At 39.5% G+C, this 27,064-nt stretch overlaps 1 protein-coding gene across 7 annotated transcripts; it reads right to left on the reverse strand.

Moving 5' to 3' along the window:
* Window positions 1–2,432: 2,432 nt before the first annotated feature.
* Window positions 2,433–26,465, reverse strand: LOC109984165 (poly(rC) binding protein 3). Of its 7 annotated transcripts, none has more exons than XM_065952072.1 (13): window positions 26,309–26,465; window positions 16,154–16,322; window positions 15,968–15,991; window positions 15,835–15,867; window positions 15,625–15,741; window positions 14,224–14,355; window positions 13,754–13,882; window positions 12,596–12,739; window positions 10,312–10,353; window positions 9,198–9,276; window positions 8,644–8,702; window positions 6,436–6,605; window positions 2,433–5,990 (listed from the first exon to the last, which is right to left on the reverse strand). In XM_065952072.1, exons 2-13 carry the CDS (start codon window positions 16,226–16,228, stop codon window positions 5,936–5,938), a joined length of 1,059 nt encoding a protein of 352 aa, XP_065808144.1. In that variant the 5' UTR covers window positions 16,229–16,322; window positions 26,309–26,465; the 3' UTR covers window positions 2,433–5,935. The 7 variants fall into 7 exon arrangements, with proteins under 7 accessions (XP_065808144.1, XP_065808147.1, XP_065808145.1 ...); XM_065952075.1 differs by lacking the exon at window positions 26,309–26,465 and adding an exon at window positions 24,607–24,857 and having other exon boundaries at window positions 8,644–8,699; window positions 9,198–9,273; XM_065952073.1 differs by lacking the exon at window positions 26,309–26,465 and adding an exon at window positions 24,607–24,857 and having other exon boundaries at window positions 9,198–9,273.
* Between the last annotated feature and the right edge of the window lie 599 nt (window positions 26,466–27,064).

A 27,064-nucleotide genomic window follows, 5' to 3' on the forward strand; every position in this document is an offset into this window, starting at 1 on the left:
TCTTCTTAGATTTACTGTAAGCCTCTCACGTCATCAAGAAGCCGGACGTCACATTACTTTATCATATGTAAAATTGGCTCCAATAGAGCTGTGATGTGGTGGGGGTTATTTTGGGCATAGTGGTTAATCTTCTGCATAGAGAAAATTAGGTGGCTGGCCGCTGGAGCACTTCTATGAGCTAGATTGGACATGTAACTTTCCTGGCTGAATCATCAGGACAAAATATGGGCGTCTGCACTAAAAGATAAAATGTCAGGGGTTTCAAGACAAAAAGTTAACTTACAACTCCTGAGGAAGTCCAGTATCTGCAGCCTCTTAGCCTTCCTTAATTAGGTTAATTTCTTTATTGGTAAAAACTGTACTGGAGTTAATTTTTGTTCCCATAACTCATCCATTTTGATTAAATTAAGGCTTAGAGTAATGCATAACTCTTAATAATTAAGTGTGTTGTTGATTAGTCCAACAGGTAAGTGTGTTGTAGCTGTTTGCCAGGAGACTGAAGACCCGCCTCAGCCCTTCTTCTTCGCTTGTTTCTACATTGATCGAAGTTAGGATTGAGAAAGCATTTCCAATATGGCGACAAATTTAATTTATTTTGAAATAACATACATTCTTTTCAAAGCACAAAGTGACATGTTGTTATCGAATAGTACAATGTGAATACCTTCCTCACACCTTTTGTGTGGCAGGATTCGACTCCTCATTCAGACTCTTGGTCAGCTGGCAGCCCGTTGAACTCAGATAGCCTACACACTGCAAAGCTTCTTTCTGGATCTCTTCCAATGACTATGGCCTGCCGACGAATCAAATTCTCAGACAGCTTCTTGGCTCTCACTAAGAAAAATTCTTAATCTACCCTTGAATCCTGCCCTGAACCAAGGGAGCCTTTCCTGCTCACTCAAACAATGGGCTCCCCACCCCATCGACATGAAACTTTAAATTCCTGGCGTTGTCTTTAAGCCGTCAGTTTAGCTCAGTGGTATTCCGGCCATCACGCATGATTCCACCGCTCTGCAACACACCATTTAACAAGACCGGCATTCTGTCCTTGAGGATCTTCTCCGCCTGAGAACAAATCCACAAACAGAACATTTTATCCTCCCAAAAGTCTCCTGAGGATGAGCTTAAAAAGTTCTTCTGTTTATTAAATTTAACCACCTGTTTAAAGCTCTCAGCTTCAGTTTGGCAAGAAAAAGAAAATGGCTTATTGGATTCGTAAGTTTGTTTTGCATACATAGGTGCAAAATAATTTATTACACAAAATAATGTGCACCTGGAGGTCTTGGCTTTTCAACATCCAGTCCTTTCTGAGCAATTATCAGGTTAAAAACAAGAAGCTATATTCAGTGTTGAAAAATGAAGCAAAACACTGCAGTTCCTCAGTTATCCACTAGAGTCTGGCTGCAGAAAACCCTGAAGTCACATTAAAACTCATGTTAAAATGGGGGGGGGGGGGGGGGGGGGGGGATATATAGCTGTTTGCTGAAAGGCTGAAGGCCTACCTTAGCTCCATGTCTTTGGCTGTTGCTAGATTGACTGAATGTTAAATAATGATAGTGTCTCCAGTATGGTAACAGCCATTATAGGGCTTAAAAGCTCTGCTTCAGAAACCAATGGGGGGATGTCACTGAGACCACGTTCATATTTTTTAAAGTCTATGGGAGATACCAACGAGTCTCCTTGTTGTAGTTAAATTCTAGTGCGACAGAAATACTTAATACATGTGTAAAAGTACATGTGGAAACACTTTATTTCTGTTAATGCCCATATGTTCTGACTCAAATACAAAGCCAAATAGTATGGAAACCTTTAGAGTTATTAGAGTTATTTATTTACTTATACTTATATATTAATCTATGATATGATATTGTTTGAGATTTTATCCAGGGGGAGGGGCAAACATTTGTCATTGTTTTAATATAAAATTATCTAACAGTCTATACTGTGGCTGGTGTAATAAAAGTGACGAGAGAGCAGTCTTTAACTAGAACAGTCAGTTTTAATCATTCTCTAATTAGCGTGAAATTAAAGATTAAATTACAGTTAATGGTTATGATTAGAACGCATTACAGTGATCCCTAATTTTGCACTGGACCTCCATGAAACTCCAGAAAGACCTCAGATGGCATTTCCGCTAGTCTGTGCTCTATGCATCTTGCAATGCATTATTATATCCCTGCAATATGAAATTACCATTTAACTCATTTTCAGAGTTTTCTTTAATAAAAATGGAGTAACATTTAAACCCCATGATCTAATTATCATTTCACCATGCAATAAGAAGCTGTATTGCACAACAATCAAAACCTCATTAGAGCTGATTTTTACCTGATATTTGCTTTTGTCAGCCCGTAGTTCGTCAGGCCTTCATGTGTGCAAAGCAAAAAGGTTTCATGTTAGAAGAAGCGAAGAGAAACTCAGAGAAAAACAAGTCACAGAAAGAAAAAAATGAAACTTTATTTGTTTTTTTATACTTACCAACACTTTGAAATTAAAACCTATGTAATTACTCACAACTAATATAGATCTGCACATTGCAAATAAATCAATCCAAAATAGTTACCAAGTTCTATCACTTTTTTCCCCCAAACTGCGATACACACAAACAAAAGCTGAAAACAAAATAAACTTGTCTAGTCGTTCCTTTTTTTCCTGCTGTTCCCGCCACATGGTAAGTGAATTAAATACACGGCTCTCCTGTATCTAAGCTAAGAAATAAATAACTGAATAAATAATTGCACATTGCACCCTATTATTGCATTAGTTGCAGTTTGTTTCAAAGTATACTCAGCCATATACACAAATGTAAATACAGTTTTTAAAACACTGAGTAACACATGAATATTGATTGTTATTAAAACCACACTGCCATCACTTACAACTCAATATTCCTGCTTAGCAATCAAATTTAAATAACACAACAAGATCTCTGTCAAATGCGCGTGTTAACCATGCTAATAAGCATTAGCAATCCTTGTATTTTTATGCTTTGAATTCTTACATATGTGTACTATTTTGAAGCAGACATTTCAATGGTACACATGCACTGAAAACAGTTGTATAAAAGCCAAAATACCCTCGAGGATGTTCTTTACTGGTGCAGTGCCATTTGAAAAGAATGCCCTCTTAGGTATCAGCTAACTGTTCCAAAAATAAACTTCGCTAAACAAATAATAGAAACAACACAACTCCAGTTTGTTCATTTGACAAACGTTCCTATTGAATAACAAGCTATGACAGTTCAAAATGTAAAGAAACAAAAACTCATAATTTCAATGCGTGCTAGTACTACATGAGTTAACATCAAAAAATAAGAATTATTGCAGAATAATCATTGACTAGGCATGGTTCTGTTTAGTGAGACAGCATTTGGTCCATTTAGATAATCACATCAAAGAGCTTAAAGTTTGTCATTTTGTGAATAACATGTATTAGCTTTCTTACCGAGAGTTACCTGAGAAGATTGACACTAATCTCATGTCTGCATGCTAAATGTAAAGCTACTGCTAGCGGTCTGCTAATTTAGCATAGCATAAAGGTTGCATAAAAGGGCAAAAAGGCTAACATGGCCATTCAAAGATATCATAACTTCCTACCAACACCCATAAAAAAATAATAATGAACATGTTGTCTCTATAATTTGTACACAAACAGAAGTATAAAGCAAAAAATCACTTTTGGGTGTGTGGTTGAGAACCGGACTACTTCCTGGTTGAGCAACTTGGTTGGGCAACTAATTGCTCATGGACTGAGATGGTTTAGCTGAGGTTCAGATTGTCAAAAGAAAGGAAAACTGGGAACTTATTCACCTGTTTCAACCAACTAAATGTTTGCAATCATGTGGTTGTCAATAAGTCAAACCTACCCAGGTAACTATATCCCCATTTTTAAGGTCTCAATGCTAAGCTAGGCTAACAAGCTACTGGTGGAAAGCTTTATACATAGCATACTGACATAATAAGTGTGGTATCAATCTTCTCATCTGAAGGTTGGCAAGAAACTGAATAAGCCTGTTTTCCACCAAAACATTTAATTTCAGCCCGTCATAGGCCATTGGAAATGAAACAGAAGAATTGGTGTACATGTAGAAATTGAGACTGGAAATGCAGAATGTTGCTTTGTTGGACAGTAGATAATGTGATTCGACAATAACATTCAACAGCTGTTTGTATGTGTCAAAACTGGCTTGAGCTCAGCTGTAGCTCAGAAATATGATGACTCAAGCTGTCCAATAGTGTTTAGAGCATCCTTATGAGTAGAATACGTGAGGGATGGTTGAATTACTGAATCAATTATCATCCATACCTCCCCCTCAAATCAAATACAACACAACAAAACTAACTTAGCTTATGGTCAACAAACAAAAAGTCATATGTGCATCATCACACAATAAATAAATACATGCTGGTTTTTCTACAAACCAGTGAAGCAGGAATTGTCATCCAACTTGTCCTTTTCTAAATAAAAACAATGAAATCGCTGACATAGTCGTGACAATAAAAAGACATTCAAACCTAATGCGTCAAATCAACCGTATGACAACAAAAAGAACACGACAAGATGAACAATCTTGAAAAAGAGACTGAGTGGTCACGTCCGCCCAGGCCCCGCGGGTTCCCCCCAATGAACCCCTGAACATTCCTTGGCCCCAAAAATACCATTCGGCTTCGTCCAAACATGTAATACTCGGCTCCTTTCCCTTGTTTTTCCGTACTTTTAAAAGCCCAAAAGAAACTGCAAAATATTTTTGCCAGCTGCCTAGCTAAAATGTTCTGAAACAAAGGAAGGAAGCCGAATGGTTTGGACGCAACACTTGGCTTTTAAGTCCAACTTATTCCTCCCATATCAGAGGCAGTCCAGAGTAAAGTGTTGAATAGTCTATTGCATGAGCGCCGCGTAGTCGACTAATGTGCTAAGTCACAAAAGTCATTGTACAAAACAGATACAGTATAATAGTAAGTTAGTAAACAATCATTTAAATGTTCAGTTTCAGTGTTTTAGCGACTGATTTTTCACTAATTCCCATTCATGCATCTATATACTAATAATCGGTGTTAATAGAAGGAGGCTATGTTGGAAAGTTTCTCATTTGGGCAAGGAGTAGGACTAGACGTGAATGGCCAGAAATGCTGAAAAGTTTGCGGAAAAAGAACGGGAGCGCAAAGATATAATAATAACATTTGAAGGAACACATACACTGAACAGGTATACTCAAATACGGAACCGTACGACACTGAACACATGCAATATAAGCAATAATGTAAATATAGGAAATAAACATGAGAAGGGAGGCTCTAGGAGTGATACCATTGGCTTAAAAGGGTCATGTGATGCAGCAAAGAGTCATGGGTAGAGATTGGATTTGTAGAGTATACAAAGATGCAAATTAGGACAAAAGTAGAACAGTCCAATGTTTTTCCTTTTTAAAATATATTATCAAAATTTGATAATTTGGCTACATCCCACCACACACTCTGCCGATAGCATCACTGAGCAGCTGTTATAAGCAAATAACTACGTTCTACAAAATGTTCAATCTTTCACAAGTACTTTAGTATACTTTTAAATGATGTTCTATGACGCAGCACTGATAGAGAGAGAGAGAGAGATAGAGAGAGAGAAAAAGAAGAAGAAAGATTAACACAAGTTTTTCCTAATAAACATTCAACATGCTTTAACAGTTCTCTAAAAAACCTAATCAACAGAGAAAGTTTATTTTTTGTTATTCTTTTTTTTCTTCAAATTAATCAATTTGGCTCTCTGAAATCAAAACGAGCGCCCAACCCTCCCTGCCGCTTAGAGAGCTTTGAAACCAGGGCGGGAAGGCCGTCAGTATTTTTCGGAGAGCCAGAGCCAGAGTCCGAAGGGCTTCATCAGGGTTGTCTGCGGTAGTCAGTCATTGGAAAGGGCCAAACGGAGGAGCCAGTCAGGGATCTCAGGATGTGGTCATGGAAGATGGGTCGTTCCACATGGCCGCCACGTCTCTGAACCTGCAGCAGGAGCGTTGGAAGAGAAGGAACAGTTTTTAATGGCATCAAAGAAGACTGCTCCAACTTTGGGACAAGCATACAGTGGAGAGCTGTTCCAAGACTGATACCAGTGTCAGAAAAGTTGATATTGAATATCAGATAAAAATTAAGAAATTTGGTAGTAATTGGACTCCAATAGCCTAGCCAAGGAAAAGTTGAACACATAGCCTCTTTAAATGATAGATGTTCAATTTAATCTTGTTTCAACAAGACAGCAAGATATGTTATTGTATACTATAATTTTGGATGTATTACTTTGTATCATTTGTCACATATGATATTGTGTCATATTATATCGTATCCTGTCATATCATATTGAATTGTATTGTATCCATTGTATCGTATCGAAGGTAAACACCCGTGACAATGAAATGAACGACTTTCAGCTCGCCAACCAAGTTCTGACCTTGCATTGATGAGGTACTGGGCCAGGCTGATGTTGGCGGGGGTCCCTGTGATGGTGATCTGGCGCTCCGATGACCCTTCCATGGCGTTAGCAATTTTGATCTGCGCCCCAGACATCTGACGGATCTCGTTGATTTTGGTTCCCTGGCGTCCGATTATGCAGCCTATTAGCTGGGAAGAAAATAGAACGGCCATGAAAGAGACATAGATAGAGACATTTTTATCTGACGGCGTATTTGACGGGACATGTGAGCGTGGTCTTGTCATCGTCAGCCTTTCAGCTCTAACTTCATTGCTTAGCCAACAAGTCTTTTCCATTAAGGACAACCACTTTACAATCTCAACTGCCTCGGGCTGTACTAAACCTCTGCGCTGGAAAGAGAGATCTGAAAAGCAGAACTGCTGTCGGATTGTATCGCTGGAAACTTCAACAGGAAGCCACTTCAAAAGATAACAAAGCAGAGATTTTGGCACTGTAGTCAAACAACATTTGGGAGTTTGTGCTTTGATAGCAGTTACTCTCTGACCAGTGCTGCTACTTGGGGAATTTAATTAATATTCAACCAATCATATTTAGAATTCTTGACTCTTATCTGTCTCTAAAATGGCTTAAAAACCCACAAATGTATAAAGAGCCTCACTCTGCATTAGGCGTTATTGATTTTCTGATGAATTTGCTGTCATAATGTTTTAATGTTTGTTTTAAAGGCGCAGTATTCTTTCAGAAGTGATGACAAATTGGCCCAATTGGCACCAAATTATCATTACTGCTGAGTAAGTGTTAAAGTCTGACACTCATTGCCAATATTGTCTTTAAATGCTTCTGGTAAAGAGGGAAATTGACACCCTGTCAGGTTTTCGATGACAAATCTTTGGTTTTTAATAGAATTGTTGTTGCGGTTGTGTTCAGAAAGAAAACCTACCAGGGAAAGTGAGACCGACCGCACTTGGCATTGTCAAAAGCAGACATTTTTGCACATTATGAAAAATTATCCAATGTAATGCCGGTGGCCAGAACTTCAGGAGTGATTTACAATAGTAACCTGACCTGAAGTCTTGCAGTATTAGAATAGGTTATTCATGCTCTTATTTAAGACTGTAACTCTCTGTATAGGTACCTCAATCATAAATCAATTACAAGCCTCCAGCTGTCCAAAATGCATCAGCATTAAAATGTACTGGCACAAAACATAAACCATATTAGTCTTCCTAGCACATCTGTATTTCTACAGGTGGTTTAGAATTATTTTTAAGGTTTAGCTGAATCATTTGGATATATAAAATCCTTGAACTCTTTGTGAAGCAAACATAGGCTTCAAGCATGTCCCCGTTGTTGTTCCAGAGTCTAGATTCATGACTGATTGGTACACTTAATTCCCTATCATGACACCTGTGATTTTAGTAATGTGAAGCGATAGAAGTGACATCACGATAAGCGAATACAAATGTACGCACTCTTTGGGCCAGATTCACAAAGAATGGATTGCGGCCACTTATAGTTCCAAAGATTGAAGAATGCTAATGCTATTCTGGCGCTAACAAGCCCACAAAGTTGTCCTGCTTTGTGCAGTCTGCTATTGTTTAGCGTCTGAATTTGGATAGAAACTATCTGCACCTTTACTCTGTGCAGAGCTGCACTCTCATGCTGACAGAGCATTTTGTCCACATAAAGATGATGAGTGTTTTTTGAGTGTATTGTGAGGCCAACCTTGGAAAATGTGACATGAGTTTTTGACATTTGCTTTCTCCCTGACTGGAGCAAGAACAAACAACAAAGAAAACAAAACACTTGCTTGAACACTTGGATGAAGTGTTGAGCCACTGACAGTCCCAGACTGATTTAACCTCTGGTTATATTAATCATAGTATATTCAAAGTAATATTTACACACGTTATTTACAGATAATTCATCAATTATTAAGTATCACAGAGGGAGAATTGTTTTCCTGATCTGAAGGTTTCCCTGTGACATCCCTACCACCAACTCTCCGCAGACGATTATTTTTTTACACTAGCTGTTTGTGGTTATTAGTGCTATTGTTTGGGATTTAGACATTTTACGCGTAGTAAGGGACAAATTTTGAGTGAGGCGCTGGGGTGCATATAACCCTGTGTGTGTGTCTTGTGAATTGGAATTAATTTGCACATTTGTGAATCAGACCCTCAGACTCATTTCTGTTGCAAAATGTAAAGGTTTAAATGTACTCACATCATTGGGAATGGTGAGTTCATGAGTACTGGCCTGGTTACTGGCATCCAGACCTGCTGCTGAGCACAGGAAGCAGACGGGAAGAGAGGAGGAGAGTGGGAGGGAAGGAAGAGGACATAAAATAGAGTTTGGCACATTGAGGGAGTGAACAGCATTGATAAACTGTAGTCCTGAAGTGTTTTTCGTGCCCCTGACTATTCACCGCTAGCATTTCTGTGCCCCTGGATAGCCTGACTCGGCCCTCAGAGGAGCCTACACATTTACTGGAAAACTATACTGTACTCTCAAACTGGGGGAAACAATCTGAGGCATCATTAAAAAAAGGGGAACAAAAGAAAACCTCAACATCAACAAGAGCAGACCACCAGCAGGCCATGTCATTTGAATCTGTGCACCACAGAGACCATTAGGAGGAGAACGACGAGAAGAAGAAAGAGACAGGAAAAAGAAGAGACAGAGAAATAAAAGGAGGAAGAGAATGTGTTCGTCTCTACAGGTAAAAACGAGAGAAGGAGCTGCGGTAAAGAGGGTTCGTAGTGTAGGTGGGTACGTACCGGGGAAGGCAGGGGTGGTCTGTCCAAGGGGGGTAAAGGGGGTTTGCTGCATAGCCAACTGGTGGAGCTTGCTCAACTGCTGAGGGGGGGAGGAGGAGGACAGCAGAGCTATGAGGTCATCGTTAAAAAACACACACACACACACATAGAAAGTCCCATACACTCACACAGACACACACACAGACGCGCACATGTGTGTCCGGAAGACGCTATGAGTGTAGAGAGAGGATCTGAGGAGAAGTAACAACACAGACAGGTGAAGGACAACGACAGAGAGACAGACAGCGAAAGAAGAGAAGAAGACGAAGCTCATAAAGGACTTGGCCTGAGTTTTTTGGGTGATATTAAACCGTATGCAGATGACTCTCTGATTTATATATGCAATCATTCGATTTAATAGCTCCACTGAAGTTTTTATTCTTCCTTTTCTTGATACAGGCTCATACCTGCCTGCCCAGGGTGTGCTGGCTTTAGCCTCCTATGATAAGTCGAATGGATGGTGTTATCAGATGGAGGGTTTATTGCATGTTCCTAAGCCTATCATTTTTATCTTTTAGTAATTTCCTTAGCCTGGCTTCTTGCCCTAAAACCACCAGATATCCAGTGGTTCTCATAGGTCCGTTTTTGATGGCTGTGGAAAAGCAACTGAGCCAATCAGAGCTTTGTATGTGGGATCAAGAATATTACAAAAATGCACTGCATGATTGCACGTAATATATTTGTAGGGGTTTTTACAGACAACTATTGAAATGAGCTCATGCATAACTATAGTTTTCAGACCTCATCTCAGAACAGCATTGCAGTACAATGTTTTTTTCCTGCTTTTATCAAACATATTCTAGTTCTCAAGACCAACTTATTAAAGTATGTCTTGAGAACAATATTTGCTGCCAAATCTGTAAGATTTTTCAGGCCAAGCCTCATGAGGTTTAATGCCAAACAAAAGGCAGGGAGGCAAGAGTCAGAAAAGTTAGAAGAAATAGGAAATACATATCAGAAAAAAAAGCTGTATTAATATTATCAGTTAATATTAATATGGGTGGAAAGAGAGCAAAAGAGCCTGCGAGTCACAGAGAGAAAGACAGAGTGACTGCCTCGTGGTGTTAACACTCACATCTGGATGAGGGATGGCGTACTGTCCTTGAATGGTATAAGCCTGCAAACACGAGAGGGAGAGCTTATTGTTATCTTGTTACATCACCGAAACAATCACAAAAACACTGAATTTATTACAAAATACATCTAACAAGGTATAACTACAACACTATGAAATATAACTGAAGAACATTTATACAACTCAAACACTATTTTTTTTACAACTCTGTGATATTTGTTAGCAAGAAAGTCATGCACTATAGACTATCTGTCATGTTCTCTTACTATTCATCAATCAGATCCAGTTGAACTAAATCAATAAGGGACGTTTGAGACAAACGGGGAGGTGACAGGTAGGGCGCGAGGGAGAAACCAGAGGAGTGGCCCTGAAAGGAGTAATGTGCCTTGACCTATTGGATGTGTGAGGTTTTAGAGGTTTTAGAGGTCAGAACTGAGCTGGATTTAATTTGACTGCAACAAGAGTGATACTGTTACATGAAAAGTAACATACCAAGTGTCTATATGAGGTCTATTTAGAAGACATGTAATGAATTCGGAAATTAATAACTGAAAAAATAAAATATTGGCCCCAACATTTGGGGATTTTGTCACTTTACTTACAGCAACTGAGACAAAAAAATTTTTAATTTAATTGATATATGTTTTGATTTTACGGGTCAACTTTCATGTTCATTGCTAAGAATATATAAAGCGTCACATTTTTTGAAAATTCTATATAATGCATATGGTAGTCATAATAAACAAACAATAGACCAGTTGATTAATCTAAATTAATCTATTTGAATGTAATATTAATTACCACACCTATCGCTCTGCTCTGCTGATGTTAGCCTAGCTAGCTTAGATACCAAAATAAAGGTAAGGTAAGCGATATTGTGATCCCCAAGGTTTAAAATACGTTAAATAAAGGTAGAATTTTGTACTTTTGAGGGCTTATATATGTTTAATTTGGATTTCTTTTGTTCCATTTCCCATTATTTATGTAAAATTATGTGGGTTTTGCACTTTACATTTAAAATTTGGGGCCAGTCGTGTAAAAAAAAAAGTAGCTTTCATTGCCTCTTTTCAATAAATTAATAGAGATATTTTTGCTGGTTTCCAACCAAAACTTGATATTTTTTCTGATACTAACATTGAATTGTCCATTAATTTGTCCAAGTGTGTATCCTAGTTCTACCGTTATCATTGCTTTCTGGTCAAAGGTAAGTTGAACAGTCTAACAGCAGATAAAATACATCTTGCTCTTTCCATTTAAAATTTGAGGCAAGCCTCATCAAACAGTTGCTTTCACTTCCTCTCTTCCATTTTTTGCCAGTTTCTCCAAAATCTTTACTTCTTTTGTTTAATTCAAGAGATTTAAGTCCAACTTGGAGGCAGACACATCTGGCTGTAGATGTCCTCCCTGGTTGTGGGCCAGCCTGAGAAATGTTTGCTGTTAAAGTTTGTTACGTTGTGTCTTTTAATATTTAATACTGATGTATCTTTATCGTATGTTTGTACGTGGGGCTGCTCGCTGTTTACCTTGTCCTAATTGCAATGAGGCAGTGATGTTGTGGTCTCAAAGGTTATGAATGATCTGTTTTTTAATGAAACTTAAATCATTTTCAATATTTTTTCCACATGTTTTCTTTTAGGATTTCCGGCAAGTCCAGTCAAATTTTTCTTTCACTGACTGTCTTCAATCAGTTTCAGGGTAAGATTCCTTATTTATTTACTATTAAACATGACAGTTCTTTGGTTAACAATTTTCATAAATTCTTTAAACATCTATAATTTATCCCAGAACTAGTTGTCAACATTGTTTATAGTTTGATACTTGTCCATACCACGTGTTTAAAACGATACAATCTCGATTATTTTGATAATTAGTCATATCGAAGTACCAATACTTTAAAAATAAATCTGTTTCATAAGGCAACTTTTAGAAACCGAAATATGTCGCACAATGTTTTAGACACTTTAACAATGTGCAGGACTTAGGCTGCATTTTTTGTTAAATACAAATAATAAATTGGCTGCCGATGGGTTAATAGGACTTCTATTGTTGTTACTGGGTTTTGAAATGGGTACTGATATTGTTAGATTTTTAGTAGAATTATGTTAAAGTTTTATATTCTTGTATCGTGACAGCCCTATCCCAGTTCTGGTTGGTGGCTGAAGGTGATGGATGATAGTGAGGGCAAAGTAAACAACAGTGATGGTGTCATGCTAGTCCAGAGGGTGGAGGTCGGGGAAGAGTGAGGAAGGGAGGAAAAGTGAATAAAACCTGGTGTGACACTAACAGGCAGTGGCTGGTGCTGCAGTAAGAGGCTGAGGTTGGCTGTGGACGCCCCCAGTGGGTCTGCTCTTACCTGGCCACCTGAAAAAATGACAGGGGTGGAGGCAGGCTTGGGGCGGTAGGGGATGGTGGCACCTTTCGGTGGGGACTGAGGAGAGCAAAAGGAAGAGAGAGTGGGGGGAAAAAAAGAAGAAGAAGGTGTGGAGAGAGTGTTAGAGCGAGAAAATAGAGAGAGAAAGGGAGAATAAGAAGTTGCATAAAGTGAGACCAAAGAGGGACGGTGCCTGAGGGAAGACAACCTGTGACACTCACACAAAAAGTGCTCTTCACTGTGTGTTCATGCTGACGGAAAAAGTCCAAATCGTGGTTCAGTGCACAACTAAACTTGGATTTACCTGGAACATCACTTTCAACTGGATAATGATGACTCTACAATGTGAATTCTTATAATATATCTGGTGAACTCTTTAATCTGGAGACTTACAGTCATGTCACAAATGTCCTAGTGTCCATGGCTGGTGCCATCATGAAGGCCCAATGGAGAACTGGTTGTGCAGATAGTTTCAAATTAATAATGCACGAAAGAGAGAGAAAACTACAGAGTGTATATCCCTTTGTTCCAAAGCATTACGACTTGTATGAAGAACAGAATCAGCTTAGGGTGATTGTAAACTACACCTTTCTGTAACCAATTTTTAGCTGAAGAAAAGTGAATCCAAGACTTTAAAAATGAAAAAGAAAAATTACATTTTAATCTTTTAAATATGAAACTTCTTTGTATATTTATATATGTTGGCAGATTACAACACAAACACGGTTTTAAAGAAGGGAAATGTTTTCATTTAGGGGCCATTGATACAAATCAAAGTTATAATCCTTCAGATTTTCACAATGTCAAGAGGTGAGGTCTGTGATTTGTAGTGTTTACAGAGGTAATTTTTAGGAATCTGACTTTGTCGCCCCCTGCTGACCATAAATGAGAATGCAGCATTTCCGCATTCGCTTCAAATAGCCAATGTCTACTTCTTATTAACAGTCTAAGATGTCGGCAAATTCACCCTGACTGAAATCTTAAGGATCATAACTGTTAAAAACATTTTTTATTTTTGTCACAACCTCTGTTTAGTTTCAATAACGTATCCTTTGATTTATTCTACTATACCTCCAGCATCACCACACAGATCTGTTTGACACACTGGATGATGGCTTCAGGGGCCCCTGAGATGGTCACCGCCCGCTCGGTGGAGTTGGGGAGCATGTCGCCTGCAACCTGCACCTGAGCTCCTGTGGACTAAAGGTAAGAGGAAGATTCAGAACATTATAATCAACAATTATGATTAAAAATGTACAAAATAAACTCGAAAGTGACATTCCAGGATTAAGAAGGCTTTAAAAGCTTAAATTGAAGCTATAGTATATAAACCATAATATGGGATTTAAAGAGCTAATGCTCATCTGGATTTATAAACAAGGATGATAAAAGCAACATAAATTAGATCATAAACATTATTCATTCTTTAGTTTTTACGTAAAGCAAATGCCTCAGAAAACCCATGCTTGTCTTTTGGAAATCCTTACCCACATGATATTTATAAAGATCTTTGATGAAGGATTTCTGCTTCTTGTACCCACCTCTCTCATTTCTTTGATTTTGGAGCCTCCTTTCCCGATAAGCGAGCCGCACTGGCTGGCTGGGACGACGAGCCTCAGGGTTACAGGGGGTTTACTGGTGGCTGGACTGTTGCTCATAGAGTTGATTATATCCTGAGGGGAGGAAAGGCAGCGTTTAGCAGATACAATAGAGCACTTACTGTGTGTCCTTTAGTGGCTGTGTGGAACTCTTTCTTATGAAAGAGGCGTTTTTCGTGGAAAAATAGCCTTTTCAGTGGTGATCTTGACTCTGATGGAGTGCTGACCGTAACTGGAAATCTAAACTATAACAATGAAACATTTGGTCTCTTAATTTGGGTAATTAAATCAATATCTTTTCCCTCATTTCATTTTTTGCAAGAGTTTCTGTGATTACTTTGTGTATGAAATCAGAAACACAAATCTATTATCTAATTTTCTTCAGCGTTTCAAAGTAAATATTCTGCATTTGACTCTGCTATGTTTTTATTTTAGAGCTCTAGTCTTGAGTTACTTTGCAGGTAAATATTTCGGATTTCAAAAAACCCGATCATCTTCAGAAACTATCCGCTCTCTCTCAGGTTTATCTGTAGTGTTTCAGAGACAACCGTGTCTCGGTCCGCTGGGCAGCGTGCTGATCCGGCACCCAAATCAAAACACAGAATTGGCCCAGTTTCAAAGGGTGCTGCAAGGTTAGATCAGCATATTTCTGTCCTACATACCGGGGCCAAGCCTGCTTTGTATTCTGTTTGCAGACGAGTCGGTACAAACAGTCAAGCAGAGACGAGACATGTAACAAAGTACATTTACTGCTGTGCCTTTGGAGCACTTTGATTTAAATGTTATGCCATCTTTAAACTTTTGCTCTGTTACATTTATTTAAATTTCCTGAGTAAGAGGTTTTTGTACAAACTTAGCTGATTGAAGAAGAAGAGTTACTCTATTGATCCCTGCAAGGGGAAATTTCAGTTTTTACACTCTGTAGTCATGAACACACACATAGGCTGAAGTATATATATACAGACATGCACACAAACAGGATCCTATGAACATGCACTAAGGGAGAGATGTCAGAGTGACGGAGCGGCCCACAGCGAGCACTCCTGAGCTGATGGTGGGGAGGGGGTTTGGTGCCTTGCTCAAGAACACCTCGGCAGTGCTCAGGAGGTGATCTGGCACCTCTCCAGCTACCAGACCAACTTCCATGCTTGGTCTGCACCGGGACTTGAACCGGCGACCCTCTGGTTCCCAACCCAAGTCCCTACAGACCCAATTGCGGGCGGCAATTTGGGCAATTGCAATTTGCAATTGCAATTGCCCAAAAATAGTTCCAATGCAAGACTTTCCTTTTATTCCCCTGCAAAAAAAAAACGTCTTTTACTTGTTCAGAAATGAATGTTTTACCTCCTCAAACTTGTAGGCGATCATGGCAAATGCCTTGAAAATAGCGTCTGTCGGCCCGGTGATGGTGACTATCCGCTCAGGGCAATTCCCCTCTGAGATGTTGATACGGGCACCGCTCTGAAGGACGAAAAAAAATACAGATTATAAGACAAAAACACAAATGAGAAGTGTTCAAAATTATCAAATATTTTCTGAAAAAGTTAAGCTTACATCTTCACGCATTTTCTTCACCGTCTCTCCTTTCTGGAAGTAAAGAAAAGGAACATTAGTGCCGTGTTTTGTGTGTTTCCCACTGGCTTTTTAATGCTATTTGTAGTCAAGTTGTTGTATTTGTGAAAAATACCTTTCCTATTATGCTTCCGACCTCCTGCAAAGACAAAAAAACACAATATTTAGTTTATTTTGTGCCATGGGGGCCTTTAAAACATCACTCTTTGGATAAAGTAATTATAAAACATAATCGCTCCATAACAAAGTTACACCACCTGAAACTGAATTTATTACCGAGAAGTCTGCTGTGTTTTCTTACCTTGCCGTGCATCAGCAGGCGAATGGTGAGGGTCACATTCAGTCCACCTTCTGATTGGACCTTGATGGGCTCCATGTCGGGATTGGATGTGAAGGAAGGGGCGTGGTCACGTGAGAGAGGAGAGCAAGGGCCAACGCGAGTGTGATGGTGGAGTCGGCCAACCGGTCACCTGGAAGACAAAACACAGAGACGCAACCTGAGATTAGAGATGGACAGAAATAAAAACAAGGACTTAAAAAAACTTAAACTCATTTGTGGTTGTGTTGCATGATACAAAGTTTTTTTTCAAGCCTGGGGAAACTGGGTGCAAAATGCAATCGTCATTCTTGTTTGATTTAATTTCTGTAAAACATTCAAATCTGATAACAGCGCCATAAAACGTAGGTGACTTTAGGTTTCCTCTGGAGTTGTACAGAAATAAATATTCTCATGCATACGCAGTAATTCCTTAAACAGCAGCTCTCTGTAGGTTTTTGTTTCGTGCAAATGTTCCTAAATAAAATGAATTAGTTAGGAACTATTTCCAGCAGTGGAAGAAGTTACAATTGGAGCTCGTTTGCGCAACAGGATGGTGCAATGAATGTAGATCATGACGCCCAATGCAACGCTGAAGTGATGATCATGGCTTTTGTCGTTTCATGGACTTAATCTCGGCTCTGTGTGATGTGATCATTTGTGAAGAATTCTACATTGATGTAACGCTGATTGGTTTAGACTTGACTTCAATCCTTTATCGAACATCACCAGTAAGTCCTTTAAGACATATCTTAGTGTCTCTCTGTGTAGTATCAACCTTTTATTTATGATTTTCTTAAGCTTGTATTGTCAGTGGAATACTCAAAATACTGAACTTGCTGTCTGTCACGTATTAAGTCACAAACAGGGATCAAATGGGGCCCTGTGTCTGGTTATTGCTGCAGCGGTAGTAAAAAAAACAAAACAACAGAAGATAAGAACTTTTTAGGATTTTAAATTGCTTCATGAATCTTACTCTTAAGCGAGCGTTTGTTCACTATCTTGTTATAAATGTAGGTCAGCATACGTCTCCCCCGTAACGATATGAGCCATCGAACATGAGCACCATATTTATTTTTTCATCAAGCCCAATTCAGCCTGAACCCCTCTTAATTCTTCCTGACAAGTGATGTAATGAGTCAAACAAAGTTGTAGTATCAAACGTGGTCACAGGAGGGTGCTGCAGTCTTGAGAGTGGATGTGAGGACTTCATGAACTGCAGTCAGGGATTTAAAAGTGGTCCAGATTAAACACGTCATGGGAACTTTGAATACAAATCTGAAATATCTGGCAGACTTGGGTGTTCATAGGGGGGTAAAATTGATTGTAAAGACTTGTAAAGACTCTTCTTCTCTTCCTAGAGTACAAAGGTGTAGAAAGTCAGAAAAACAATATGATCAATTCTTTTGCTTCATTTTCTTTGCAATTATTTGCACAAAAAGTCCTCGTTTTTAGTGCTACTGTTAGAGTTTGCTACATTTTCTGGTCTAAAATAATCCTAAAATAACCACCTACAGACCAACATATGAGTCAAGTCATATTTTGCCCTTCTTCTGGTCTACGTCGCTCCCCCCTTCAAGTCAAGAAACCCTCCTGACGCCACTGACCTTGACTGAAGAGACAGATAAAGTCACCGTCTGCCAATCAAACTCATTGTTGCTATGTGGAAAAGCTTCTTCTTTTTTTTTCTCTCGCTCCCCTCTCTGTGTCGTCTGATTGCTAATTAGCTGCTGGATTTAACACTTTTGTTCTCAGCAGTTGTATTAGAAATGAAATGATTGGAGTGAACTTGAAGGTGCTTTGATTCAGGACGAACTGTCTCTTGAACTGCTCGACCTCTCCGTCCCTCTGTTCAGCGTCCTTTATCACGGATAGAAAGAACCTGATTGAACAGCTTTTATTCTCCTGAACACGTGAACATCCTGCACATCTCTCACTGTCTCTCTTATGGAATGATGCGTGATTATATTGAATTGATGAAATAACTTCTGTGACATTACAAGACAGAAAAAAACATGCATTCAAAGTGCTGAAAATTTGTAAATTCTTTAAGTATAAGCAAAAAAAAAAAAACAAGCTCAAAGAAAGTGAAAGATATTCTCTTTTTAACTCTCAATTTTAACAAAAACAATTTCTTCTGAACTCACTTTCTGACACTTTGCATATTTTACTTTTATTTTATTTTTAGCATGTCTTACATTTTAATCATTGCAGTCTTTTTATTTGATGTTTTATGGCGTTTTGTAGATTTGGACTGCTGCTGATGCTGCTGTGAGTCTTATAAAGGATGTCGGGAAAGCATGAAGCTATTTTAATCTGAGCATTACTAAACTTTAATTTAAATACTAATGATTGTCTACTGAAACACTCAATCTGCATGTTATGTACAATATCCATTTATTCTTTAGTTTGCACCTAAAAAAAATCATAAAAACTGCAGTGTGACGTCTTCTGTTTGTTTTGTACAACCAGCTGTCTTAAAGATAAGGAGCCAGCTGTCCAAAACAGAGAGACCTTCTTTTTCCTCTCATAAAAAAACAAAAAAACAAATGAGCCGCTAATGTTGATGTGGGAGAAGATGTGACCACCAAACACTTTGTGGAGATTTTTCACTCCTTGTTAGCTTCCTCTAAAGCTATTTCTAACCTCACTGTTTAACCTCCTGAACAAACATGTGCACGCTGAGACATTTAGTGACTCATGTCTATTAATAAAGAAAGGTAGTCATTAGAGAAAAAATGAACAAAGATAAGTCTGAAACTGTCTTATTATGGACGCCAAGGCACCGAGTTCTAAATACTTTAGAAGCTGTGAAAGTGAAGCAATGATTGTTTAAATCTTCAAGTGTTTGTTTGTGTTGCACAAACACTGATCAGCTTTCACTAAGTCTGACTTTTGCTAAAGTATTGAAAAAAAGCACAAAGACAAGGCGCCAAACACACAAAAGAATACATGCTTATGACTCTCAATTCTTATAACAAAGCTGCAGGTTAGTGTCCTATCAGTTTAAGGACACCTCTTTTTGCTGTGGTGTAAGAAGTTAATTTGATCTAAGTAACAAGAATTCAAAAATAGCTTCACAGAAATGTTTAAAAGAACATTTCCCGCCCGCTCCATCATCTCCTTTTAATCTACGCCGCCTGCAGAGCTGCGAGCCGAGGGCCGGAGGGAGGTTCGAGAGATGAGGACAGGGATTCTGTTGCCAGCTGTCGCTCCAATCTCCCAGAGGAGGCCAGATTACATAAAAAGCCTTAATCCGGGTTTAAGACCCAAGCCAGCGGTGCAGGTCCTCTCCAGGGGCAGAGAGGAAAGAGGGGGGGGCGGGGAAAACTCCCAAGATTGATGATGGGATTCAAACTAACATAGATTCTTGATGGTGTGTTTTTTTCTGCCATTTCACGGCAACAAATAGTTTTTTTTTTTTAAATGAGCGCGTTATCCAGGATTTCTTGTTTAAAGTTTGTTTTTCACCGGATAACATTTTTAACCTAAATTTGGAAATTTTCTTTTGCAATTAAATCACTAAAACTGTAGATTTTGTTCGATAAAAAGGAGCGTGCAGGATCCTCGGACTTGAACGAGGTCAGCGTTAAGAGCTGCGTTTGAATAGTCGTTCACCCAGACTGTATTTGGCTCATACATCCTGTAGCATAATAGAATTAGGTCAAGGCCCGGTGAATCATTCGCCCCCAATGGGCTCAAACCTCCCACTTTGTATTTTAAAGTCTGAGTTTCTTTCCCCGTTCAACGGCCACCGAACATCCTCTAAAAGCTCGTTCATTTCAAGATAAAAATCTCTGTTACCTGACCAGTTTGTGGGATCATTTAAACAGAGCACACATGCATCTATTTAGCACTTTGTCTTGTTAATCAGTGAGGAAATTGGAGACGGGGCGAAATGAAAAACACACAGAGCGATGGCAGGGAATATTTCATGACATCTGACGGGGAAAGTGGGTCATGCTCGGTGTTGCAGCGCTGCTAGCCTCCTCCTCTATGGCGGCTATTGAATTAATCACGCTTTACGCTCGGCTGGACAACGCACTGCACAAAATGGCTCCCCCATCCCGCCCGCTCCCGCTCCCCGCCTCCCATCTCTCCCTGCGTCTGCTCTGCACTCGCCACAGAAAAGACTTGTGCATTTGCTCTTGAAGAAACTTGCATCTATGGTCCCTTTTCATGTTTGTTCTTCTTTTGTGTCCAATGAACAATGAGGAGATGCTGCCCTTATGCAGAGTCACTGGGGTGTAAATGATGCAAAAACACTCACAAATAGATAAAGAGCAAAGTTTGAGGGTTATATTTGGCTTGTGAGAGAGCTTTGACTAAGAGTTAGGCTAAAAAAATGATGTAACTATTTAATGAAGTGTTTAAAGTCCATAAAAAAAACGTGTAATTATAAGATATTGAGGATCACATTGGCCTTTTTGACTGTCTAAATTTTGAGGGGAAGAAGTGAGGGGTTGCTGCAGACATGGAAGCATCTCATTACAGACGAGCACTCTTCCTGAACTCCAGGTCGAGGGGCCGCTGAAAAGCTAAGTGACCATCAACTCACTGTGGCCCCTTTTGACTTGATCCATGTCACTCTGTCGTGTGTCGGGAAGTGCTCTAGAGCGTGCAACATACAGGACGCAGAAAAGTTCAAGACCAAGTTCTCTTTGTTTCACTTAGCTTTATTTTTTAATTGGTTGTGTTTCTTATTAGTCAGAAGATAGATTTCTGCATTATGGATCTTGTTTTTTTTTTTTTTTTTTAGATTTTAGATGCAACCTGGAGGATTTCATGTGTATGAAACAAATTCATCACGTCCCATATGGTACGATAGAAGGTACATTGATTCAGAAACTGTTGCTTTTTGCATTTCAAGAGGTAGATGGTGAACAATGAAATCCTCCATCATCTAAGTCCAACCTCTAGTTATGTATCTACTTAATAAATCAACATTTGAGAGCATTTTCAGAACTGTTAGTGCTCAAGCTAACCAAAATGATTTTATATTTTGTGCTAAAACTACAAATACAAGATCATTTAAACGCTGTTTGGTCTCCGAAACATCAGTGTGAGTTGAGTTGCTTATAAGATCAATTGTTTCCAGTGAAACCCAACCTAATAAGAACTACCGGTAATAGATAATAAAATGTCTATGTGGCTTTATACTTGATTTTCCAACACAAGTCGACTCAGGTGCTTTCCAGCATTTAAAATCAGTTTAACTATAATGATGTTTCCTTACAATCAGCTCAGAGAGAGACGCAGTTACACTGTCAATAACATATCTGACAAACGGAGGAAAATGGACTGAGAGAGAGAAACATCTGAAATCCTGTAAAGAAAATCATTAAATGGACGACCGGCAGTCTAATCTGGGCCAAAGCCTCTGTCATCTGTTCCATCCTAATCCACATATCTACTGATATGTCATTATGACGTATAGATGAAAAAAACAACCTTCATGCCTGCAGACCAGAGACAGAGCAGCAACACAGACGTTTCTACATCAATCACAACGATGCTGAAAACAATAATTTGTGAGAGAGAGTTTTTTCATTAATGGATACAATTTATTCTTTACAGTGGAAATGTTTGGTAATTTAAAGCAACCTCTGTTTGTCAGATTTGGAGATGTGAAATAAAAATGTCATTACTGTTTGAAATCTTTGATAGTAGATGTCAAAGTAAGAAACAGGGCTCTTTAACAGCCCAGTGCTCATGTGCGATGTTTAGAGTTTGGATGAAAGCCGGTGCAGCGATTCATTCTGTCCTCCTGCTAAGCAGACTCAAACATAACGATTCCAAATCGAGTGTATCTGCAGTATTTACATGCTGGGAAAAGAGGCGTCCAACTACTGTGATCTTTTTACAACTCAACTTTTTAACGCACTGCCAATTTTCTTCACGATTTTATACTTTAACCACAAGTTACAATATATTTTAATGCAACCTGTATTTTTACAGTTTGAGAACAGTTTGCGAAAGATTTCTGTGGATGATGAGTTAGAGAGTTAAGGGGACATGCTTCGTTCAACGCAAAGCAAGGTAGACATCTTTAGGTAATGACTATGTACAGTACTCCTATGGAAAAACTTTACACGATGTAAAAACACAAGGATAAAATGGTTACGTTTTCTCTTATACAGTACATCAATGGTTTCCAACATTTTCTTTGTACCTGATGTAAAAAAAACTCAAACAAGCGACCAATGAATACCAGTCATTATATGTTTGTCCATTGTTACACTGCAAAACCACTCAGTACTGTTAGATATGGGATTGGGCAATATATCTTATCTTATCTATATATTAAAACAGATATATTTTGCTGTGTTTGCTTATTCTAGATACTCATGCTTGTTTTGGAGAGTGATTTGATTTGTTACCCTTGTTATTACATTTTATTTTAAGAGTAAAAGAACCGAATGCTTTAAGCCAAATTGAACTGCAGATGTTTGCAGCTGCAGCGCAACTCATCCATGAAAGAATTGGTTTACTTACGATATCGCCAATATGTTCAGCCCATGACCAGGGAGATCTCCCCACGTTTATGTTTGTGCTCCAATTAAGGGCAAACAAAAGGGAAATTAGCGTGCATATAGGGCAGCAGAGGGGGGTGCACAGAGGCTGACCTAGTTGATCCATATGTTTAACACGAGATCTGTTTAAAACAATTACATTCCGCATGGAGGAACTTCTCACTTTCTGGACTGTTTGATCATATTCAGTTTAAAAAGGACAAAAAAACCTCTCTGAGACAAAGTTTGTGAAACAAAAAGCAGCAGGAAAAAAGACTCTGAGGAGCAAAGGGGTGATGAATAATTGGTGGCGATGGTCATTCTTGTCAGAAATGGTAACTCTGGGCAGATTGAGTTAAAGAAATCAAGGAGTTGCTCTGAGTCCTGAGGATTTGGCCCTCAGTTTACTGGTATATGAGCAGCTCTTGTCTCGTCTGGCGCAGGCTTTTGTTGTATGTGGTGCGGTGCAGCGGAGTGGAGGGGGGGCGTCTACCCCATCGGCCTTCCTATACGCCACTATGACAGTGCTCTCGAGAGCTGTCAGCCCACATCAGCAGCCCGGCATCCTGATAACTCAGTCCAAATCACAATCAAAACTCTGGCCACTACATCCTCACCACAACCAGTCGAATCAGAGGATTCAACGAGTAAAGACGATGAACAACTATCACCAAGTGGCTGAAAAACTACCTCACAGAGTGCTCCCTGTTAGCTGAAAATAATACAAATAAAAAAGGGAGTAGGGGTTGAGTTAACGCTGGTTGCATTAGCGTAGAGTGCTTTAGAATGCAGGCTCACCATGTTGTGCTATGAATGCAGCGCTAAGAGCCGAGCGTTAAGTCGGCCATTTTAGATTTGCCACAATTTGTAATGTGAGATCACCGCTTGTCACAAAGTCATGGCTTCCATACGCCGAGCTTTTGCGGAGCATTCATGCAGATTGAGTTGCAACTGCGTCCCCCTTTCTTTGGTTCACCCCTTTTTAGCTAATCGGTCTAGTCATTGGTGGTTGCTGTTTTTTTTTTTGGCATTGTATTGGACTTTCACTGTTAATCTCACTGCTAAATGACAAGCTTTTTGAACAAAACAAAGGAGCCATTTATTGGCGTATTAAGTCAAATTCATTGCTTATCTTTTGAGGTAATGACGAATGACATTTGTGGTCTATGACTACCCAAGAATAAGGCCATTAGCAGCGCTACTATCAGCCTGACGATAATTGGAATAACGATCTTAGGGGCTAACTGATGTATCAATTCCACCGATCAAAATTTGATTAATTCTACATTGGAAAAAATGTCATTCCAGTTTCATTGTTAGCAGCAGAGGCACAGCACTTCCTTTGGTTGTCATACATTTGTTTGATCTCTTTTATTCGGATGGAATTACTCAACAAAAAAATCACTCATGCTTGAATCTAATCCAAGACAATAAACTCAAACAATGACAATCAAGAGCACCCAAAAACAGAATCGACAGAGCATAAAATTGAGTATTCTCTTGGGAAAACCAAATATTTCGACACAGCATGCCGTCACCTTATTTGGGCGCGCAAGGGGTAACTTCCGAAATGTTAACTTGATCTACTTCAAATAACCACGTTAGATAACGAGTCAATAAGTCGTACTTTGTCACAGCTAATTATGAGGATAATGATTTTTCTCGACTGAGTTCAAGTTATCAAGTTAATTAATTATTGAACGACATTACCTAACTCGGCATTGAACTGTATTATGTGCAAGTTTTTAACAGTTTGATGCCTTGAAAGTCCAGATGTGATAATGACTCAAGTGGATGTTTTTGGTCTAAAATTTCAGAATATAATTATCAATTTGAATACAAGGATTCCTGGAAAAATGGTAAAGCAAACTTGGGCCTAGAATTGACCAAAAGATTCTTCATAAGAGCCATAAAAGGAAGGTTTACCTTTATGTAGTGCAGGATACCGTAGATGACGACCACTTTCAGCGTTGCAAGATTAAAAATCGCAAAGGGAAAATGATTTCTTTCCCCTCTTCCTTTTGCTCTGCCCAGTAGAAACTCTGCCAACCGATTGGTCCGTACCAAAGGGTCACATGAGCGACCACAGGAACACGTGACGGTTCTCGGAATTCTATGATGACACGAAGGCGACTGGCTTCCTCAGTGAGCACGGTTTTTGTTGCTGCGGTGCGATACTCTGTTTGCCATACTGTTTGGTGTCGAGTGTAAATAGGCCGTATGATGAGGCATAATCTGGGTGACCATCACCCACCGCCCTGTCAGCTGCCCCCCTTCCCTCAGCTGCAACAAAAAGGGGGGCATGCCTAGTGAGGCACGCGGGCATTGCGGGGGTATGTCTGGGGATGAGGTGGTCTGAATCAGAATTCTAGCCTCTGGGGTGCTCGTCTGTTCTGGGGGAGGGTTGGGCATCCTCAAAATCTACCAATACATCGTCCTTGTCATTGTTGATGATGTTTGACCCAAAAGTAACCGAGCTACTTGTCAATTATTTCTTTTACTTGGATTTGAATTGAAGGAGAGTTGGGTAACTTTTTGGACTTGGAGTTCCTCCGAAAAACAACCAAACAAATTTAGCAATGCACGAAAACCCAATGGTGCACCATCATGACATGCATATCCTCTAAAACCTCTCTGCTCTGCTCCTCTGCTTCTTAATCTCCTTCTAGTGTGTGTTTGATGTGTATTTGTGCGTCTATCAGTGAGTGTGTGTTTGCAGAATTATAGAGCTTTGGTGGCATCCCATCCAGATTTTCCAATCCAGCACAAATCCAGCCCTCATGTCAGATGGACAGTTGTGTGCTGGGCTTAATCTGACATTATTAGGGTTGGACAGCAGCAGCAGCAGAACGTTGAAGGGAGATGCTAGGGAAAAGCAAACGGTGGGGTTGTAGACTGGATTAAGGCCAACAACGCAGACAATGAAGAACGTGTTCCACCTCATGGTTGATTGTTTTCATCGAGCACAGATGCCCCTAATGCAAAATCCAATCTTACTCCTATATCAAGCAAATAAAAGGCTATCAAATGAGGCGTCAAATATGCATGTGCCTTTGTATTAGTACCTATACAACAAAAGTTGGTAACCATGCCTTTACCTACCCATCCGACTATAAAATGGCCCATGGGGTAAAATACAAATAGAGCATTAAATTTGCTCCACATTGAACCATAAAAGGAAGAGAGTGTGTGGTAAAATGGAGCAGCACGTCAGAGGAAATCTGCTTTATATTCAACAGCACTGTTGGCTCACCTTCAAAACCCAAATCAAGACGGGTGGCAGCACTGGAAAAAAAAACTAGTTTACATAACATCCTTGTATAATTGAGTTAAGTCTCTAATCCTTTTTACAGCTATATGTACTTTCTCCTTTGAGAAATGGCAGTTAATCTACCAAAAATTGTTTGATGGAGCAATGCTAATGGCTTGCAAGGCCACAATAAGCCATGTAAATAAAAATAAAAGTTCATATACATTCTCCAACAATTTTTTACGCGCGTATTTGAGAGCAGATAATCTTTACATGAGGCTGAGACTTAAAAAGAAAGTCTTGTTTTGACGTCAATGGTCAAGCATTCCTACTCGAGCCTTTTTAACATCGAAGCACTCCAAAGGTCTAACTGCTTACCGGTTAAGATGTGGGGAGGCTCCTTACCAGGAGAGAGGAGGTGCAGTCTGGGAGTTTAGGACCAAGATGGCAGATAATGGACACACTAAAGGGCTGGGGCTGCTCTCAGGGCCCTATAAGTTGACTAACCCCCCGCCCATGGCCTCCAGCAAGGTGATGAACCCTGGCTCATCCAGAGTGTATAGACCCCCCGCTTGTAACCACCCCATCCCTACCAGAGCTTGTCCTAATAGCCACCCATGTGTCCTATCAGGGTGCTAGGGTCCTAATGAAGGCAGAAGGGCGTGAAGGAGAGAGTGAGGGAGATCACAGTGGCAGTCAATCCAACTGATTGTTGATGGACCATGCCGACAAAAAGGGGGCTTCGTTGACCCCATTTGTACCCGTGTAGTGAAAGTGCTGCACAATTCTTACTTTTTAAGGGATTTCTGTAACTCAATACTAATTTTTAGAGGTGTATTTCATAAAACAACGGGGTCAGAAACATGGAACACCTTTTTGAAAATCCAGATATATCAGAAGAATATTTGTTCTGAATTTGAAACCTAAGGGTAAAACTAGAGGGTAATGAAAAATGTTTGAGTAATTCTTGAGCTAGATATTGGAAGTAATGGCACCACAGTAGTGGCATGGAGTTTGAGAGTGATGGTTCATAATGGCTTTGAGTTGAATCTGCCAGACTTTTCCTCTGCAATTGATGTTGATGTTGCATTAGTAACCATCAGTATATAACCACTGACTGTCTGAGAACTGGAT

The sequence above is a fragment of the Labrus bergylta genome, chromosome 24 (genome assembly GCF_963930695.1).
Source record: "Labrus bergylta chromosome 24, fLabBer1.1, whole genome shotgun sequence".
NCBI classification, from domain to species: domain Eukaryota; kingdom Metazoa; phylum Chordata; class Actinopteri; order Labriformes; family Labridae; genus Labrus; species Labrus bergylta.

Bases quoted from the DNA above. Each gene is read 5' to 3' on its own strand.
- LOC109984165 (XM_065952072.1), bottom strand. From the start codon at position 16,228: ATGGAGCCCATCAAGGTCCAATCAGAAGGTGGACTGAATGTGACCCTC. The intron at 15,868-15,967 runs GTATTTTTCACA...CTTTACTTCCAG, and splicing joins TCGGAAGCATAATAGGAAAG to AAAGGAGAGACGGTGAAGAA. The intron at 13,883-14,223 runs GTGGGTACAAGA...TCTTACCTTTAG, and splicing joins AAATCAAAGAAATGAGAGAG to TCCACAGGAGCTCAGGTGCA.